Source organism: Danio rerio, chromosome 6 (genome assembly GCF_052040795.2).
Source record: "Danio rerio strain M-AB ecotype USA chromosome 6, GRCz13ab, whole genome shotgun sequence".
NCBI classification, from domain to species: Eukaryota; Metazoa; Chordata; class Actinopteri; order Cypriniformes; family Danionidae; genus Danio; species Danio rerio.
In genome coordinates this window covers 11,106,836-11,126,943 of record NC_141026.1, presented here as the reverse complement: position 1 = coordinate 11,126,943, position 20,108 = coordinate 11,106,836, and the positions used below count along the sequence as shown (strand labels likewise).

Sequence of the window (20,108 nt, the reverse complement as noted above, 5' to 3'; positions counted from 1 at the left end):
TCCTGGATGAGGCTGGCTTCAACCTGCAAAAAGAAGGCAAAGAGGACGTAACATCATTGGTCAAAGAGCCATCACCGAGGTTCCTGGCCAACGGGGGAGAGGTAATATTATCTTTGTGCGGCCATGGGTTCGGAGCGACTTGTCCACTGGCATGATGTCCTTGGGTCTAACAACACCCAAAGTCTCCTCACTTTCCTAGAGGAGCTAAGAGACATCCTCCTGGACCAGCAACAACACCATCCTGGGCCAGCACATCACATTTATGTGATCAGTTGGGACAATGTTCAATTCAATTCAATTCAGCTTTATTTGTATAGCGCTTTTACAATGTAGATTGTGTCAAAGCAGCTTCACATAAATGGTCATAGTAACTGGAACAGTGTGGTTCAGTTTTTAGTGTTTAAGTTCAGTTCAGTTCAGTTTAGCTCAGTTTAGTGTGATTTAATCATTACTGAGAGTTCAAACACTGAAGAGCAAATTCATCGATGCGTAGCTCTACCAATCCTGAACCATGCGAGGCAGTGGCGACAATGGAGAGGGAAAAAAAACTTCACCTGATGGGAGTGAAGAAAAAAAACCTTGAGGGAACCAGACCCAGTTGGGCACGACCATTTTAATTTCTCCGCTGGCCAAAAGTCTTGTGCAGAGCTTCATTCGCCGTGGTTTAGGCTGGAAGATGGCCTCAGCGAAGACTCGTCTGTCCCTGGAGCGTCGCTGGAATCAGACTCATGTTCTCCACTCCCCACGACCATCAGCGCAGCTTCCACAGAATAAACCAAATCAGAGAGTGGTTTATCACCAGCAGTGACCACTTTTTAAACATCTCTCAGCCACCCTAGTCCCCTTTCTTGTATCTTATAGAGGGGTTCTTCTCTTCGTAGAGATTTATGACAGACAACAATGCAATAGAGAGATGACCTGTGTTAACATCCCATTGGAGGCCTTCCAAGGATGGGTTTGCCATTCCAGGGTGTTTTTCCCACTGTGCCTGGCAAATAACAATATACTGTAGCCTGGGATGTGGATGAGGTGATGTGGCCCGATGCAGCTCAGTGACATGATGCTGCACAGTGATTGTGGTGTGAATAAAGTACATAAAAAAACTTCACACCCTGATAATGTTTTCTAGAGTACTGTTGTGTGCAATCGATTCTGTTTTTGCATTGAGTTGTGTTACAGTGGTGTACATGCAGTGTTTTCTATAGATTTATACTCTTCATATGAAACTCACAAATCTAAATGCCTAATCCTCTGCAGAGATCTAAAAACATCTGTTACTGTAAAGTTTCTAAAAACATGCATTGGCAGTTATGAAACAAAGAACCTTTTCACAAATTGAGCATTGTGTTTTCAATTGTATTGCTGTAGTGTGCAATGATGTGTGTAGTGTTTACATTTTTGAAAGCTTCGTGCTGCTCTTTTGGTGTAAAAGTTTGAGTTTTGAAGTGATAAGGTGGGGTTGTGTTTATGTAGCTTTAGAAAGGGGTGCTGTGTTTAGACATTGGGGAACATGAAGGAAATGTTTGTGAAATGTGTTTTAGCATTTGAGAAAAACTGTAATGCTGCATTGTTTCTACTGCGAACTAATACTTATTACATGTTTTAGCGTCTAATTATTCTCTTTAAACCTAATATATCTGGCTAATGTCAGCATGGAAAAGAATGCTGCTAACGCAATGGAATAGCTTAAGCGTAATAGAAACCGATTGACTGCTGTCTGGAAATGTAGTCTCGATATAAACACATTTCTTCACAGCATTTAGGATCTAATGTTGTTTGTTTTCTTTCTAGCAACTATGTGTAATCAGGATACAAAGAACAGTGTGAAACTTCCTGGAGAAAATGCTAGAATAATCCAGCGTGAAAGTCTTTGGTGTTTTGAAGGGAAAAGTTCACTCAAAAATGAAAATTTACACAGTATTTATTCACCTTCAGGTAGTCCCAAACCTTTTTGATTTTCTTTTCTTCTGTTAAACACAAAAGAGGATATTTTGAATAAAGCTGAAGTGGTTAGGACTTTCACCTCAAAGCAAGAAGGTTACTGGTTCGAGCCCCGGCTGGGTCAGTTGGCGTCTCTGTGTGTAGTTTGCATGTTCTCCCTCTGTTGATATGGGTTTCCTCCATGTGCTTTGGTTTCCCCACAGTCCAAAGACACGTGCTGTCGATGAAGTAAATAAACTAAATTAGCCATAGTGTATGAGTGTATTTGTGTGTATAGTGTATATGTGTGTGTATGCTTCCCAGTACTGGGTTGCAGCTGGAGGTGCATGCGCTGCGTAAAACATACAGTATGCTGGATAAGTTGGCAGTTCATTCCGCTGTGGCGACCCCTGATTAATAAAGGGACTTAGAAAAGAAAATGAATTAATAAACATTACATTAAAATAGAAACAAATGCAAACAAATACTTGTTAATTAAAAATGAAAATTCACTACAACAAACAATATGGCATAATAGTTATCAAACTATATTTTAGTCAGATGCTTGTCAATACATGCAGAATATTTTTACCATATTTTAAAGCATTCTGAAGCACGGATTTCATAAAAAAATAAATGCAAAATACAAATATAATATAAAAAATAATGTTTCTCGTTTCATTACAATTAACTTACATTAAATTTGTACCTAAGAATATATACCAAAAGTTTTTTTTTTCATGTCTTTTTTTTAAAGATTTTTTTTTTTGTTCATTATGGTGGCATTTATTATATATAATTTATAATCGTAAAATATTTATAACACTTTTAAAATAACTTTGTTCTTATTGTATGCATTTTCTAGTCATTATTACTTTTATCACTATTACCATGCATTCATTTATTCATTTTCTTTTTCGACTTAGTCCCTTCATTAATCAGGGGGCACCACAGCGGAATGAACCGCCAACTTATCCAGCATATGTTTTACGCAGCGGATGCCCTAAAGCTGGGAAACAACCTCACACTCTCATTCACACACATACACTATGGACAATTTAGCTTTTCTAATTCACCTGTAGTGTATGTGTTGGGACTTGTGGGGGAAACCGGAGCACCTGGAGGAAACCCACGCCAACACGGGGAGAACATGCAAACTCCACACAGAAATGCCAACTGACCCAGCCAGGGCTCGAACCAGCGACCTTCTTGCTGTGAGGCGACAGTGCTACTTTTTACCATTTACTTTCCACACTTTTACCATTCACAACAATAACAACAATAATAATAATAATTATTATTATTATTATTATTATAAATATTAGAGTGATTTCTGAAGGATCATGTGACTGAAGACTGGGGTAATGAAGCTGAAAGGTAATCTTTAAAATCACTGGAATAAATTATTAAATTGAATTATAAACTACCTTTGAACAGGGTGACGCAGTGGCACTGTGGGTAGCACGTTCGCCTCACAGCAAGAAGGTCGCTGGTTCGAGCCTCGGCTCAGTTAGCGTTTCTGTGTGGAGTTTGCATGTTCTCCCTGCGTTCGCGTGGGCTTCCTCTGGTTGCTCCGGTTTCCCCCACAGTCCAAAGACATGCGGTACAGGTGGATTGGGTTGGCTAAATTATCCGTAGTGTGTGTGAATGAGTGTGTGTGGATGTTTCCCAGAGATGGGTTGCCTCTGGAAGGGCATCCGCTGCGTAAAAACTTGCTGGATAAATTGGCGGTTCATTCTGCTGTGGCGACCCCGGATTAATAAAGGGACTAAGTCGACAAGAAAATGAATGAATGAACTACCTTTGAACAGTTTATTTATAGTCCAATAACATTTCACAATTTGACAATTTGTACTGTTTTATTATCAAATAAATGCAGCCTTGGTGAGCAGGAGAAGCTTATTTTAAAACATAGATAGTGTATATATTATTAATTTTTGAAAAATATAATTTACAAAATAAGTGCTCTTTTAAATAGGTGTGCTAAAGAGTGAGGTTACAGCCTAAAGCATGCGGTATGTGTTAACGTGAGAACTTCTCATAAAATGAGAACAACTCTTAAAATGGCTTAGACACCTTATCTGAGCAATGTTATATCCAATACCTTTTTAAAGCTGACAAAAGCTGCAGATATCACATAATATGTGCAGAGATACCAGACGTGAAACTTAACAACAACAAGAAAAATCCATCCTCCGAAACTGCTTGGTAACGTGCCTAAAATAGCAGTTAGCTAAACGCTAATTTATTATAATCATTATTTCTACATTATTAACACCCTTGTGCATTGTAAGTGTGTTACTCTAATAGTATTTTTACAAACCAAAGAGTGACTCAAAATGATTTTCTCCAGCAGCGTTGTCGTCATGTAGTTTTGAATAACTCAAGCTACCGGCTAACACTAGCTCACACTGCCCTGCCATGTCTAAATATACCCCACAAACACAGTAACTTCACTGCTAAAAGTGTAGAAAGTATTAGGTGCTGTCATCTCACTCTTTTATAGCTATCCCTGTGCTATGCGTTACGCTCAAGCTAAAAGCAGAGCCTTGTGACAGTTTCTGGCTCCCTTATGTGTTAAATAAAGCAAAACATAGGCTGCCGGTCAAGGCCTGAGGACAATAACTAAGATTTAAAGATGTGTTCATGTTGGTAGGGATGTTCGCTATGGGTTTTTGTGTCATCTCATGTGTGAATGCTAATCATACCACATCCTCACCTCATGCTGATGAACCTGCAGCCTTGTTCTGTCATCCTATATCACTCTTTCTTTCCTCCTGAAAATTCTCTGAGTTTGTTTTCAGACTGCGGGGGGGGGAATATTTGTGTTTGTGCATGTAGGTGGATATATATTTGTTTGAATGTGTATGAGAGGGGGGTTGGCGTCTTGTTTTTCTAACAGCAGGTCAGTGACTCATGTTTAAATATGTCCACTTATCACAGAGACAGGAGAGTAATGGAGACTCTCAGCGGTGCTTACAAAAACAGGAAACCCCCTTACAGACACAAAAAACACACAGAGGTGAGCTGATGAAATGAAGAACATTGCTAAATCAGCCCTGTGCAGTAATGTTAAAAATGTTTGGTGTATTTTGAGAAAAAAAAATAGAATACTGTGATGAATTGTATGTGTTTCGTTTTGAAGCTTTGAATACTGTTTCCAGGTCCAAGCTGTTACTCATCTGAACTGAGGAAATATTTGTTTATGACCACTTTTTGGTCATATTAGACATTAAAGGGAATCCTTACTTGGGTGGCATGGTGGCTCAGTGGTTAGCACTGTCACTTCACAGGAAGAAGGTTGCTGGTTTGAGTCCCGGCTGAAGTGGAGTTTGCATGTTCTCGTGTTGGCGTAGGTTTCCTTCGGGTGCTCTGGTTTCCCCCACATTTCAAAGACATGCACTATAGGTGAATTAAATAAACTAAGTTGGCCATAGTGTATGTGTGTGAATGATAGTGTATGGACGTTTGCCAATATGGGTTGTAGCTGGAAGGGCATACGCTGTGTAAAACATATGCTGGATAAGTAGGTGGTTCATTTCACTGTGGCGACCCCTGATAAATAAAGGGACTAAGCAGAAGGAAAATGAATGACATAGCACAACATTAACAACAAAAAACTGAAAACATTTGAACTTTAAGCAGTTGATCTAAATGATAATGCTGTTTTGGAGCCAGAAATGCAAACTTTTGGAAGTGTTTTTCAAAATAAACGTTTTTAAAAATGATACCTTTATCATCTCTGTACTGTAAAAAAGTATAATGCCTAGTTGCAGATAGTGATTCAGATAGTGGTTTTTAACTTCATCACTACAAATGTGTAACCACATCTACATTTAAAGCGATAGTTTACACACACACAAATAAGTTACTCACTATGTGCTCACACTCAAGTTCTAAACTTTTATGAATTTCTTTCTTCTGTTGAACACAAAGGATCTATAAACACTCTAGAAGTCAATGGCTGTTTTTTCCAACATTTTTCAGCGTTATCCCATGTGAAAGTGACCAGATTTCTCAAATGAAAATGAGGCCATTGCTAGTAAAATGCTGGTAATTCCAGTTTGGTGTATTTTGAGCATTTTGTAATTTGAGCAAATGTAGTAAACCGTGATGAAGCATATAGAATGTCACACTACTCAAAATACACATTTATAGACTGCAAACTCAGAACAACTTGTGACCAGTGTACTATTACTTTTATTATTATTAGACTATATCTTTTTATTATGTTTTCATTTCAGGGCTTATTTACACAATACCTTTCTCTAAACTAAAAACTGAAAACTGTCATTGTGTTTTCGCCATTGGTTTACACAATAATGGCATGTTGGGAGCCTGAAAAGCAGTCTTGAAAATACATATAGAATATCATGATCTCTGTAGTGAAATAAGGTTGAAATAAGATGGCATAGTGGGTAGCGTCCATGGGTATTGATACTTTAGCTCCACTATTTTCCTTCAACCTGCAGTCGCTACTCATTTTTTTCTTGTCTGTGGGGATTGGCTAAGTAAAAAAGTCAGTCCTGTGATTCTTGCCCAATCAAATCACACAAAGAAGGTAAATTGCATCATAATGAACTACTTCAAGACATGGGTGATTTATAATTGCAGCAAACCGTTTGGTCGCATTAAAAGTGTCTGTTTAGCAGCCTGTCACTGATGAAAAGATGACGGATGTTTACTGTATAATGACCGAAATGGCCTTAAACGCCCAGCAGGCACAGGATGTTAACATGACGTCAGATTGACGTTGTACCCCAACATTGTAGGGACGTTGCATTTTGTTTGGAAATAAAAACCATGTTGACGTCAGGCCAACAACAATATTCAACCTAAAATCAGCCAAATATCGATGTTACAGCTTGACACTGTGTGGACTTTACCACTATGACGTCTATCAGACGTTGGATTTTGGTTGCCATAGCTGATGAGTAAATGTCAGTATTTGATGTCAATATGATGTTGGTTTAAGATGTTGGCTTGATGTTGGATTTGGGTCACTTTCTAACATAACCTAAAATCCACCAAATATCCAAGTCAATTGACGATATTATTAGACATCAAATTAACGTTGTCCTTAGATTTCCTGGAGATTATTACTCATTTGTAGGCATCCGGGAGTTTCTATGCATTTGCGGGAGACTACTGAAACTTCTGGGAGACTTGGGATGTCTGGAATGACCTCCCGCCCTACTTATAATTCTCTCTTCATATAGCAGTATGCCTATTACATATCCATAAAACACTGTGATATAACCGGGCTCAGATCGTGTCGCTTTCTCACTACAATTGATCCGCTCCAGAGTTTGTTTCAATTGAGCCGAGACAACCTCATTCAAGCGATTGATTTGGCGCGCATCAGAGCGCGATTGGTGGTTTCACATTTGCTAAACAAACCTCTGATCAAAACGCAGCATTAAAATACATTGTATTCTCCTTATGAGGCCCCCCAAGGCCCCTCTTTAAGTAAACATGCAACACCGGTAATGCTTCAGGGTACTGTTACTATTACAGATTGAAAAGTGAAACCCTGCCTAAAGTATTGTATTTCAGATATGCAAAAAATGTAGACAGCACCCTCTAGTGGACCTGTTATCTAAAATGCAACGTGAAACTAAATGAAACGTACCCAGAGCAATGTATTTTAAATTTCCCAAAAATAGTAAGGTAACAATTGATTTTAAGGTGACAGTTAAATGTTCCATGCACTTACTTTAGTAATTACGATACAATAAATTACGCATAATTACATGTAACTAACCCTAAACCTACCCCACATTCTAACCCTAAACATTTAGTACACTGAAAAAAATTATTCAAAGATGATTCCTTGGATTTACTACATTTTTTACGTTAAGTGGTTGTAAACAATTTAATTGTTTTGAATTAAAACAAACCAAATTAAGTTGAACATTATTCAATTTAATTTGTTTGTTTAAATTCAAAACAAAAAAAATAGTTTGCAACAGTTCTGCATGCAACACTTTTTTTCAGTGTAATTACATGTAATTAATTAACATTACTCAGTATTTAAAGGAAACTGTACTACGTCATCCTAAAATAATGTGTGTCATACCAATAGTAAATGCCCATTTACAGCAAAACATAGCATCATTTGTCAAAGGTGCTGGATAGAACTTAAAGTGGTTCCTCTTTGTTTATGAAACAATGAACCATTTTAGGGCTACGATCAAAACAAAACCTATTCAGGGGGGTGGGGGGTTATATCCCTTTTTTTCCACATACCAATGTTGACAGGTATGGTCATAAAAAGTAATTATCTGCTGATACCAATCTCTTGCCGATTGATCGGGCATCCTTAGTTTATATTATTAGGACATCCCCACTAACACAAAAGAACTTTAACCATATTTTAGAGTGTATCATACTACTATGGTATGGCCATCTGTTTACATGTCACATACTTGTAGTAAAGAAAACTTTTTGACACAATACTGGCAAGATTTGTACATGTAAATCATTTACAGTAGGGCTTTGGTATAAGCTTTGATTGATTTAGATTCCCAAAAATGCACACTGTTGGAAATAATTGACCAGAAACAGATCATATCTCTTCCGTTCAGCTGAATTATAGCGCACAGCTCTTTTAATCGTTATCCAGGTAAAATGTAACTTCTTCAATAGATTTAACAGAATCGCTTTTTTTGTGTTCAACTTTCTGTCAGATAAACTACACTGAAAAAAATGATTCATTGAATTTATTAAATTTTTTAAGGTAAGTGGTTGCAAACAATTTATATGAGCTGAATTTAAACAAACCAATTAAGTTGAACATTACTCAATTTAATTAGTTAGTTTAACATGTTTATAACCACTTACCTTAAAGTGTTGTAAATCCAATGAATCATTTTATTTCAGTGCACTGTAAAAAATGCCTGCATGTTTACAAACTTAAGTGGATTGAACATAAAACAATTAAGTTGTCCAAAAAAAAAAACCTTAAGAACTGTGTTGGTTCAACTCATTTTAAATAAGGAGCAAAAGTAATTTTTCGAGTGTGTATGGCAAAATACTATGCGTTTGGTGATGAGAAGCCTTCATGACTGTTTATTCTATTTCATTTAGAGCCGTTAGCTTTTAATTGACTTGCAGCATAACTGATAAAGTGACACTCGGCCTTTGGTCGTATGTAAACGAAAGCACCTGTTCTCTGCTGGGCAGGCTGGCCTGTGACCCCCGGCTCTGTATTTGACAGTCTCTGTTTGCGTCTCATGCCAGATGAGCCGAATAGTGAAATGTGACTCCACAGGATACAATCAATGTGCATCTGCATTAGCATGTGTGGGACAGTGTTGATTTCCCCTTCCTCATGGGCTGAACTTTCTTTCTCAGCAGCATGTGTTGTGCAGATACCGGGGAAGATTTGATTTGCAAATTGTTTTGTGAAGCAAAACAGAGAGAGAGGAAACAGAGTGCCAGGTAACCAAATTCATTTTTACTGTAGTGTAAACATATGATGTGTGGCATAAATAGAATATATTGAGTGTGTTTTGTATTTACTTTAATGTCAGATAGGATCACTTACTCACTCTTTCATGGAGAACACACATAAAAATATTTTCCGCATAATGAAAGTGAATGCTGATGTCAGCTGAGAAGTGATTCTGCTCCTCATATGAAAAGTGAATCATACAATTGCAAGGCTTGAAATATGTACTAAAGCTTTTAACTTTTTATAAAGCTTTTAAATAAAAATGTTCCTGGTTTCCATCTACTTTTACAGGGGTTGATTTTCTTGGAAAAATATTAAAACTTGGAAAAATCTTCATCCTGAGCCGTTTAGAGCTTCAAAATTGAAAGTTGAAGACTTTTATTCATACATTTTTAGATTATTATTGCTCATTACTATTAAAAAGCAAACACACATCTGGTAATAATATTATATAAAAGACCTATTGCCAATCTGTAGTTTACTTTGATGATAACTGTAAAAAAAAACATGTAATTTAACAATTTTCCATGTTTTGTGATTCATATTTTATTATTATTATTTATTTATTTATTTATTTATTATTATTTATTTATTCATTAATTTTTTTTTCGGCTTAGTCTCTTTATTATTTGGAGTCGCCACAGCAGAATGAACTGCCAACTTTTCCAGCATATGCTTTAAAAAACATGTAATTTAACAATTTTCCATGTTTTGTGGTTCATATTTTATTATTATTATTTATTTATTTATTTATTATTATTTATTTATTCATTCATTCATTTTCTTTTCGGCTTAGTCTCTTTATTAATCTGGGGTCGCCACAGCAGAATGAACCGCCAAGTTTTCCAGCATATGCTTTACGCATACCTTTTAGCTGCAACCCATCACTGGGAAACACCCATACACACTCATTCACACACACATACACTACGGACAATTTAGCTTATCCAATCTTTGGACTTGTGGGGGAAACCTATAAGCACCCGGAGGAAACCCACGTGACTCAGTGATCTTCTTGCTGTAAGGCGAACGTGCTACCAACGTATTATTATTTTTTTATTGCATCGTGGGACCTTGATGCTTCCTTGCTTGATCGAAAATGTAAAATGAAAAAAGAGCCTTTAATAGTTTAAATCTTAAATCTTGTCTGGTTTGTTGGTAATAAACTATCAGTACTTTTCCTGTTATTTTACAGACTTGATTCTATTATTTAATCTACAATGTATTTTTTCAAAACACTAAAATTGTCACTTTGATAAAATGCACAGTTGAATTTTCATCAGCAAAAGTCGAGAGAGCAGAGAGCAAATGTAAGCCATGAAACTTGTTAACACTGATTTAGATGATCCATTCAGAGCAAGTCTCCAGGTAATGATTAACTGATCCAAATAATTTGGTCAGAGTGAAACTCCAGTTATTAACTCACTGATTCAAATGCTCCAGTTAGAGTTCATCTCCAGTTAATAACGGTCAAATCATCCAGTCAGAGCGAGTCTCAGTCATTCATTCATTTTCCTTTGGCGTAGTCCCTGATTATCTGGGGTCGCCACAGCGGAATGAACCAACAACTATTCCAGCATATGTTTTACACAGCGGGTGCACTTTCAGCTGCAACCCAGTTCTGGAAAACATCTAATACACATTTCGGCAACCAGGATTTTTTTACAGTGTGGTGTATGACAATATCTGATAATAAAATGTTTTTGTTTTAAATAATAACCAAAATAAACATTCATTAGTAAGTACTTTTACATTTGATGCATACAGTAAAAAAAATGCAGGGTCCCACACAATTCATTCATGTGGTCCCAACACAAATCGATTAAGTTAAATTAACTGTAAGTGTATTCAACATAAAACAATTATATTATTCCCCAAAAATCAGGAATTATGTTGTGTCAGCTCCTTTTAAATTGGTAGCTTGAGCAAGCTGCAAAAAGAAAATGAATGAATGAATGTATGAAATTGTCCGTAGTGTATGTGTTTGAATGAGATTGTATGGGTGTTTCCCAGTGATGGGTTGCAGATGGAAGGGCATCTGCTGCACAAAACATATGCTGCATAATTTGGGCGTTCATTACACTGTGGCAACCCCTGATTAATAAATGGTCTAAGCCGAAAAGAAAATGAATGAATGAATAAACAAGCAGCAAAATATTTTTTTAAATGTATACATCCATACATATAAGTTTGGACTCAAGTAAATCTGAAAAAGAGTACTTACTGCTTTTATGGCAGTCTGAAGTATTTTGCACACCAGTGTTTAAGTAAACAGACGAATGTATTTGCCTGTCATGATTCACATAATAAAATACACTCATACAAACTGTATAAAAATATATTTCATTTTGTTTCTATGTAAATGAATATGGTTACTGTTGGCAGTTTATTTCCATGCTTCAGTCTCCTTCCCTATTCATGTTCCTCTTTCAAGGGCACTACTATTGACTCGGTGACAGCTTTCAGGTGAACTCTTGCTTATGTAACTCTAAAACTAAGCCTTGTTGATCTACTGTTAATGATAAACAGACAAAACAAACGCGCACACGCTTCATGTAGCACAGCCTCGCTTCTGAACTTTTGTTCGATGTCTTGTGGAGCTGGTGGTGAATGCAAACGAAACACGGACTAGAAAGTGTTCACTAACCACACCTGGCTCTTTCTCTCTCTCTCTCTCTCTCTCTCTCTCTCTCTCTACCTCTCTCTCTCTCTCTACCTCTATTTCTCTCTCTAGGAAGTGAGTGGTTCACATTCATCCACTGAAAGAGTTGCAGACAGCCATCGAGGTGTTGGGGAAAAAATGTCGAATCAGGATTCAAACTTTGGTGTCTGTGAGTATCTTTTAGCTTTTAATTTACAATCTTTTTAAATTAAACCGCAAAGTTTTTGATTTTGTGTGTGTGTGTGTGTGTGTGTGTGTAAAGGTGACATGTTTAAATACTTCACACATTGCAGTCTAGCATGATGACAACTGTGATGACAGATTTCACCTTTAGTGCTCATGCATGTCCTATACACTTATCGGCCACTTTATTAGGTACACCTTACTAGTACCTGATGGACCCTATTTTGCCTTCAGAACTGCCTTTATCCTTAGATTCAACAAGGTACTGGAAGTTTACCTCAGAGATATTGGTCCATATTGACAGGATAGCATCATACAGTTGCTGCAGATTTGTTGGCTGCACATTCATGATTCGAATCTCCCGTTCCACCACTTAACAAAAGTGCTCTATTAGATTGAGCTTTGTTGACTGGCCATTCGAGTACAGGGAACTAACTCATTGTCTTGTTCAAGACATCATGCGATTGGTGGATTAGAAATTTGCGTTAATGAGCAGTTGGACAGATATACCTAATAAAGTGGCCGTTGAGTGTATGTGTGTATGCATGTTTGGCTTTGTGTTGTAGTCCTATTTCTTTTACTTTTTTTACTTCCTTTACTAGTTTAATCACATATCAGATCGGAGCTGTGTGACAAAGTGAACACAATTGCGGTTAAATTTCCCTTGTTTGTATTAAAACAGAAGTTTGATATGTTTATGCACTTTGTAAATATAATTTCCTCATTCAATTGGTGACTGAAATAGTGACGTGACGTTTTATTAACATTTTTCCAATTATTAATTCAGTGTAAGTGTCTATTTTGTACTCATAAAGGGATGGTTCACCCAAATATACTTTAAACTTACCTTTACTTAGTCCAAACCAATACTTTGTCTGCATTTTGTTGTACCTAAAAGAAGATATTTGAAGAATAATGAAAACTGGTAACTATTGACTTCCATATTGACTATTTATTTTTCCTACTATGGAAGTTCTATGGTTACCAGTTTTCATCATTCTTCAAAATATCTGCTATAGGTTTAACAGAATTAAGAAACTCAAAAAGGTTTGGAGCCATTTGAAGCAGAGCAAACTATGAGTACATTTTTACTTTTAAGTGAACTATCTGATTAACACGGATACACTGTAACAGTTTTGTTAAACAATAACAGCTGTGTGGATGCTAGTGCTTGATTAAGAGTCTTAATTTCTTAATCAATACTCATATTTCTTCCTAAATCTAAATAGCAGTGTTTTAGCTGCTTTCTATTGATGCATGAAATCCACTGTGAAAAAAACGAACTGTAAAATAAATGGTGGCTGTGTTAAAATACAGTTAAAATGATTGTAAATTTACAGTAAACTACAATATTTCAATAATTAACGTTTTTTAAGTATTAACATACAATGTACCTTTGATATACAGTACACACACACAAAACCACCAAAAACAGGTGGTGTAGACAAACCAAAGCTCATCTCAAACGGCTTTTCCACAAGCAGAAAAGCATACTAATATAAAAAGGCGCTCAATAATGGTGGTGACTGCCCAAAACACGAATAATTAATACTTTAATTCATTCAAATACTTTAACAGTTTAAACTTATATTTAGAGAAAACTCAATAAAAGCCAAATACACACTACAAAAATGATGTTTGTTTAAACGATGAAGCTAAAATGAGCTGAAACAGCACAATTCTTGAACTTTTTTCGAGGACAACTTAAATGTTTTATGTTCAAAGCACTTAAACATATGCGTTAACTTAATTTCTTTAGGTTATCCTAACACAAATCGATTGTGTGGAACGTTGGATTTTTAACAGTGCAGATAATTAACGTTTTTTTTGTCTTTTTAACATTTTAAATACTGCAGTAAACATTATGTATCAACATTAGATGTAACATTGAACTCTAATGTAACTAATGAAAATCATTAAAAGAACTATAGCAATGTTAACAATAGCTAAAAAGTGTAGTGTCATGCACTGTAATCTACTGTAAACCAGGTAACAGATTTTTACTGTAACATTTTTAGTTTTTACCATTAAAACCCACAGTCATTGTTTTATAGTGTTCAGTAAATATTAGCGTGCCTAATAACAAAACCTTTGTCTTTTGTTACTTTTAATACTGTCTCAGCTTTCACATTCTAAAAATAGAAACAATAAATGTGCTTTTCCCGCTATTAGATGTGGCGTGACAGATCCCTGTTGTCACAACAGTGTGTGCAGCAAGTGAACTTCACATCGCTTACTCTTTTGCATAAAATAAACATAAATGAAAATCAGAAGTTATATCTTAGTATCCTAGTAAACAGAAAAGTGTTGTTTGTTTTATTTAGAAAAGGATGTGAACTTCACTACAATTATTCATTCATTCATTATGAACCGCCAACTTATACAACATATGCTTTACGCAGCGAACGCCCTTCCAGCTGCAATTCAGTACTGGGAAACATCCATACACATTCACACATATACACACACACACTATGGACAATTTAGTTTATTCAATTCACATAGACTTTTTTATGCCGCTAGGGCCGGGTTGTGGGCCAATTTTCACATCATAGCTAGCACAGACTGTATATCAGTCCGGAAGTGCCTGTGATGCCATGCACATATACATTTCCACCCACGTGCAATAGAGAACATAAAGAGAAAAATTGCCAATGGCGAACTTAAAACTGTGAAAAATGCAGAAAGGAAAACTTCTGGTCAAGTTATCAAATAGTGAAAACTTTAAATGATGAGCCAACTGGTTATGCACAATGCACAACTTGTAAATCCAAGGGGGGCTGCAGGATTTTATTCCAAGTTACGCATATATAGCACCGCCCCGCCTCATCATCCTATATTCTTATTTCAATCTCAGGAAACATTAGCTGATTAGCTGTTGGACAAGGGCAGGGCTATAGTCTGTGTGTCTCAAGTCAGGGCCGGGCTAGGGCTTAGATTTAAAGTCTACCCTAAGGAAACCCGCATGAACACTGGGAGAACATGCAAACTCCACAAAGAAATGCCAATTGACTCAGCCGGGATTCGAATCAGTGACCATCTTGCTGTGAGATGACAGTGCTGATTACTGAGCCACCGTGTTGCCCCTTATTTGTTGTTTATTTTTATTTATGGAGAAAATATCCTCCATAACCAGTCCATTCAACTACACCATTTTGGTCAAACTTAAATTTTTATGTTGTCCTTGCTGTAGCTTAACTGTCCATTTTATTAATGAGTAATACTCTTAATTAGCCACATACACTTACCTTAGCTGCACTTTATATTACAGTATGTGCACACTGTAAGAAAATTCCTGTAGACTTTTAAGGAATAACTTGCCAATGAAATCTTGTAAAATGTTGTAAATTGCTGTAAAATGGATTACACTAAAATGTTGTTAAGCAATTTACAGCTAATAAATTTGTTACAACAATACGAAATTCACTTGTATTTTACATTGCTGTACTTTTTTGTAAGTCCACCACTTCACAGTATTCAACTAAAGTTGGCAGTAAAATAAAAATACACCAAAAGCCAAGGTGTTGTTTTAATAATTTTACATTGAAAAGGCTGTAAATCATGACATTTACATAAACAAATCTATTACTTTAAATTATATTGATTCAAATGCATTACAAAAAACACAATTGAATAATTTATTTATGAGGTTTTTATGACTTTTATCAAACAAAAGTAACATAAAAAATAAAAGAAATATATATATATATATAACAGAACAAAATTGATTAAAAAAAAAATTAACCACGCTATAATCCTCATATTGTGCAACAAACAGTATATGATGTGCATAAACAATATATGATGTGCATTAATTTTACAAATTAAACCAAACAAAACAGGTCAGTACCGAAAGGTGAGGTTGACAGCATGGTTGACAGCATTAAGCAAAATAAATATTGATACCAAAAGAAAAAAGAAAGGGGGGGGGGGGGCGTGAAAATTGTATGCTTGTATACAATTGAATGAAAATTGTATGCTTGTGCCATATCAGAACTAGTACTCTTCTGGAAGGTGTAAGTGTAAGACGGAAGACCATTCATTCAACAGTAACTGCTTCACGTTTCAGAGATTTGCCTTGCTCCAAGAATGGCAACCAAATGTTGAAAAAAAATTGGTCACCAAACTTCGAAGAGTATGTTAAATTTTTTCTAATTTAACAAAAAATAAGGTGTCTTTAATTCATTGAGTATGGGATGGGAGTTGATGAGACTTCCACTGTAACAAAATACAACGCTAATAATAAACAGAATAAAGAAACTCAAAAAGGTTCGGAGCCATTTGAAGCAGAGCAAACTATGAGTACATTTTTACTTTTAAGTGAACTATCTGATTAACAAGGATACACTGTAACAGTTTTGTTAATCAATAACAGCTGTGTGGATGCTAGTGCTTGATTAAGAGTCTTAATTTCTTAATCAATACTCATATTTCTTCCTAAATCTAAATAGCAGTGTTTTAGCTGCTTTCTATTGATGCATGAAATCCACTGTGAAAAAAACGAACTGTAAAATAAATGGTGGCTGTGTTAAAATACAGTTAAAATGATTGTAAATTTACAGTAAACTACAATATTTCAATAATTAACGTTTTTTAAGTATTAACATACAATGTACCTTTGATATACAGTACACACACACAAAACCACCAAAAACAGGTGGTGTAGACAAGCCAAAGCTCATCTCAAACGGCTTTTCCTCAAGCAGAAAAGCATACTAATATAAAAAGGCGCTCAATAATGGTGGTGACTGCCCAAAACACGAATAATTAATACTTTAATTCATTCAAATACTTTAACAGTTTAAACTTATATTTAGATAAAACTCAATAAAAGCCAAATACACACTCCAAAAATGATGTTTGTTTAAACGATGAAGCTAAAATGAGCTGAAACAGCACAATTCTTGAACTTTTTTTGAGGACAACTTAAATGTTTTATGTTCAAAGCACTTAAACATATGCGTTAACTTAATTTCTTTAGGTTATCCTAACACAAATCGATTGTGTGGAACGTTGGATTTTTAACAGTGCAGATAATTAACGTTTTTTTGTCTTTTTAACATTTTAAATACTGCAGTAAACATTATGTATCAACATTAGATGTAACATTGAACTCTAATGTAACTTATGAAAATCATTAAAAGAACTATAGCAATGTTAACAATAGCTAAAAAGTGTAGTGTCGTGCACTGTAATCTACTGTAAACCAGGTAACAGATTTTTACTGTAACATTTTTAGTTTTTACCATAAAACCCACAGTCATTGTTTTATAGTGTTCAGTAAATATTAGCGTGCCTAATAACAAAACCTTTGTCTTTTGTTACTTTTAATACTGTCTCAGCTTTCACATTCTAAAAATAGAAACAATAAATGTGCTTTTCCCGCTATTAGATGTGGCGTGACAGATCCCTGTTGTCACAACAGTGTGTGCAGCAAGTGAACTTCACATCGCTTACTCTTTTGCATAAAATAAACATAAATGAAAATCAGAAGTTATATCTTAGTATCCTAGTAAACAGAAATGTGTTGTTTGTTTCATTTAGAAAAGGATGTGAACTTCACTACATTCATTCATTCATTCATTATGAACCGCCAACTTATACAACATATGCTTTACGCAGCGAATGCCCTTCCAGCTGCAATTCAGTACTGGGAAACATCCATACACATTCACACATATACACACACACACTATGGACAATTTAGTTTATTCAATTCACATAGACTTTTTTATGCCGCTAGGGCCGGGTTGTGGGCCAATTTTCACATCTTAGCTAGCACAGACTGTATATCAGTCCGGAAGTGCCTGTGATGCCATGCACATATACATTTCCACCCACGTGCAATAGAGAACGTAAAGAGAAAAATTGCCATTGGCGAACTTAAAACTGTGAAAAATGCAGAAAGGAAAACTACTGGTCAAGTTATCAAATAGTGAAAACTTTAAATGATGAGCCAACTGGTTATGCACAATGCTCAACTTGTAAATCCAAGGTGGGCTGCAGGGTTTTATTCCAAGTTACGCATATATAGCACCGCCCCGCCTCATCATCCTATATTCTTATTTCAATCTCAGGAAACATTAGCTGATTAGCTGTTGGACAAGGGCAGGGCTATAGCCTGTGTGTCTCAAGTCAGGGCCGGGCTAGGGCTTAGATTTAAGGTCTACCCTAAGGAAACCCGCATGAACACTGGGAGAACATGCAAACTCCACAAAGAAATGCCAATTGACTCAGCCGGGATTCGAATCAGTGACCATCTTGCTGTGAGATGACAGTGCTGATTACTGAGCCACCGTGTTGCCACTTATTTGTTGTTTATTTTTATTTATGGAGAGAATATCCTCCATAACCAGTCCATTCAACTACACCATTTTGGTCAAACTTAAATTTTTATGTTGTCCTTGCTGTAGCTTAACTGTCCATTTTATTAATGAGTAATACTCTTAATTAGCCACATACACTTACCTTAGCTGCACTTTATATTACAGTATGTGCACACTGTAAGAAAATTCCTGTAGACTTTTAAGGAATAACTTGCCAATGAAATCTTGTAAAATGTTGTAAATTGCTGTAAAATGGATTACACTAAAATGTTGTTGAGCAATTTACAGCTAATAAATTTGTTACAACAATACGAAATTTACTTGTTTTTTACATTGCTGTACTTTTTTGTAAGTCCACCACTTCACAATATTCAACTAAAGTTGGCAGTAAAATAAAAATACACCAAAAGCCAAGGTGTTGGTTTAATACTTTTACATTGAAAAGGCTGTAAATCATGACATTTACATAAACAAATCTATTACTTTAAATTATATTGATTCAAATGCATTACAAAAAACACAATTGAATAATTTATTTATAAGATTTTTATGACTTTTATCAAACAAAAGTAACAGAGAAAATAACAGTACAGATAGAAAAGAAATATATATATATATATATATATATATATATATATATATATATATATATATATATATATATATACAGTACAAAATTGATTAAAAAATAAAAATTAACCACGCTATAATCCTCATATTGTGCAACAAACAGTATATGATGTGCATAAACAATATATGATGTGCATTAATTTTACAAATTAAACCAAACAAAACAGGTCAGTACCGAAAGGTGAGGTTGACAGCATGGTTGACAGCATTAAGCAAAATAAATATTGATACCAAAAGAAAAAAGAAGGGGGGGGGGGTGAAAATTGTATGCTTGTATACAATTGAATGAAAATTGTATGCTTGTGCTATATCAGAACTAGTACTCTTCTGGAAGGTGTAAGTGAAAGACGGAAGACCATTCATTCAACAGTAACTGCTTCACGTTTCAGAGATTTGCCTTGCTCCAAGAATGGCAACCAAATGTTGAAAAAAAATTGGTCACCAAACTTCGAAGAGTATGTTAAATTTTTTCTAATTTAACAAAAAATAAGGTGTCTTTAATTCATTGAGTATGGGATGGGAGTTGATGAGACTTCCACTGTAACAAAATACAACGCTAATAATAACCTAGCTAATAATGGCAGAAAAGCTAATAATTCAGAAAAGTAAAATGATAACTCAGTCAGGGAGTAGAACTCCAAACAGGCCAATTAATGAAGAAGGATCAATTTTAACAGATGTCATTTCTGAAAATGAATCAAAAACAGACTCCCAAAATAGGAATCAAAGCTGGACTGGTCCAAAACATGTGAACTATAGATTTGCAGGTTCAGCATGGCATTTGTCACAGTTTGGATTAAACATATTATTTTTAAATACTTTTTTAAAGACAAAATTACAAATATAGCAAAACAAACATAAAATGTATGTCCTAAAATGTGTTCTGGTCACTTGACTTCTTGGTTCTTGCTGGTCAAGACCATCTTAAGAC

The 20,108-nt window shown here is 35.4% G+C and overlaps 1 protein-coding gene and 1 long non-coding RNA gene across 3 annotated transcripts in view; both read left to right on the top strand.

The window, feature by feature from the left end:
• LOC147843375 (uncharacterized) overlaps nucleotides 1-20,108 on the top strand; it is a 704,457-nt gene that overhangs the window by 294,520 nt on the left and 389,829 nt on the right. The gene's annotated exons all lie outside the window — the stretch shown is intronic.
• xirp2a (xin actin binding repeat containing 2a) overlaps nucleotides 1-20,108 on the top strand; it is a 62,488-nt gene that overhangs the window by 10,434 nt on the left and 31,946 nt on the right. For both annotated transcript variants that reach the window (XM_087256602.1, XM_087256601.1), the window contains exon 2: nucleotides 12,111-12,207. In XM_087256602.1, coding sequence (XP_087112728.1) covers nucleotides 12,111-12,207 — 97 coding nt within the window. The remainder of the gene's footprint in view (nucleotides 1-12,110; nucleotides 12,208-20,108) is intronic.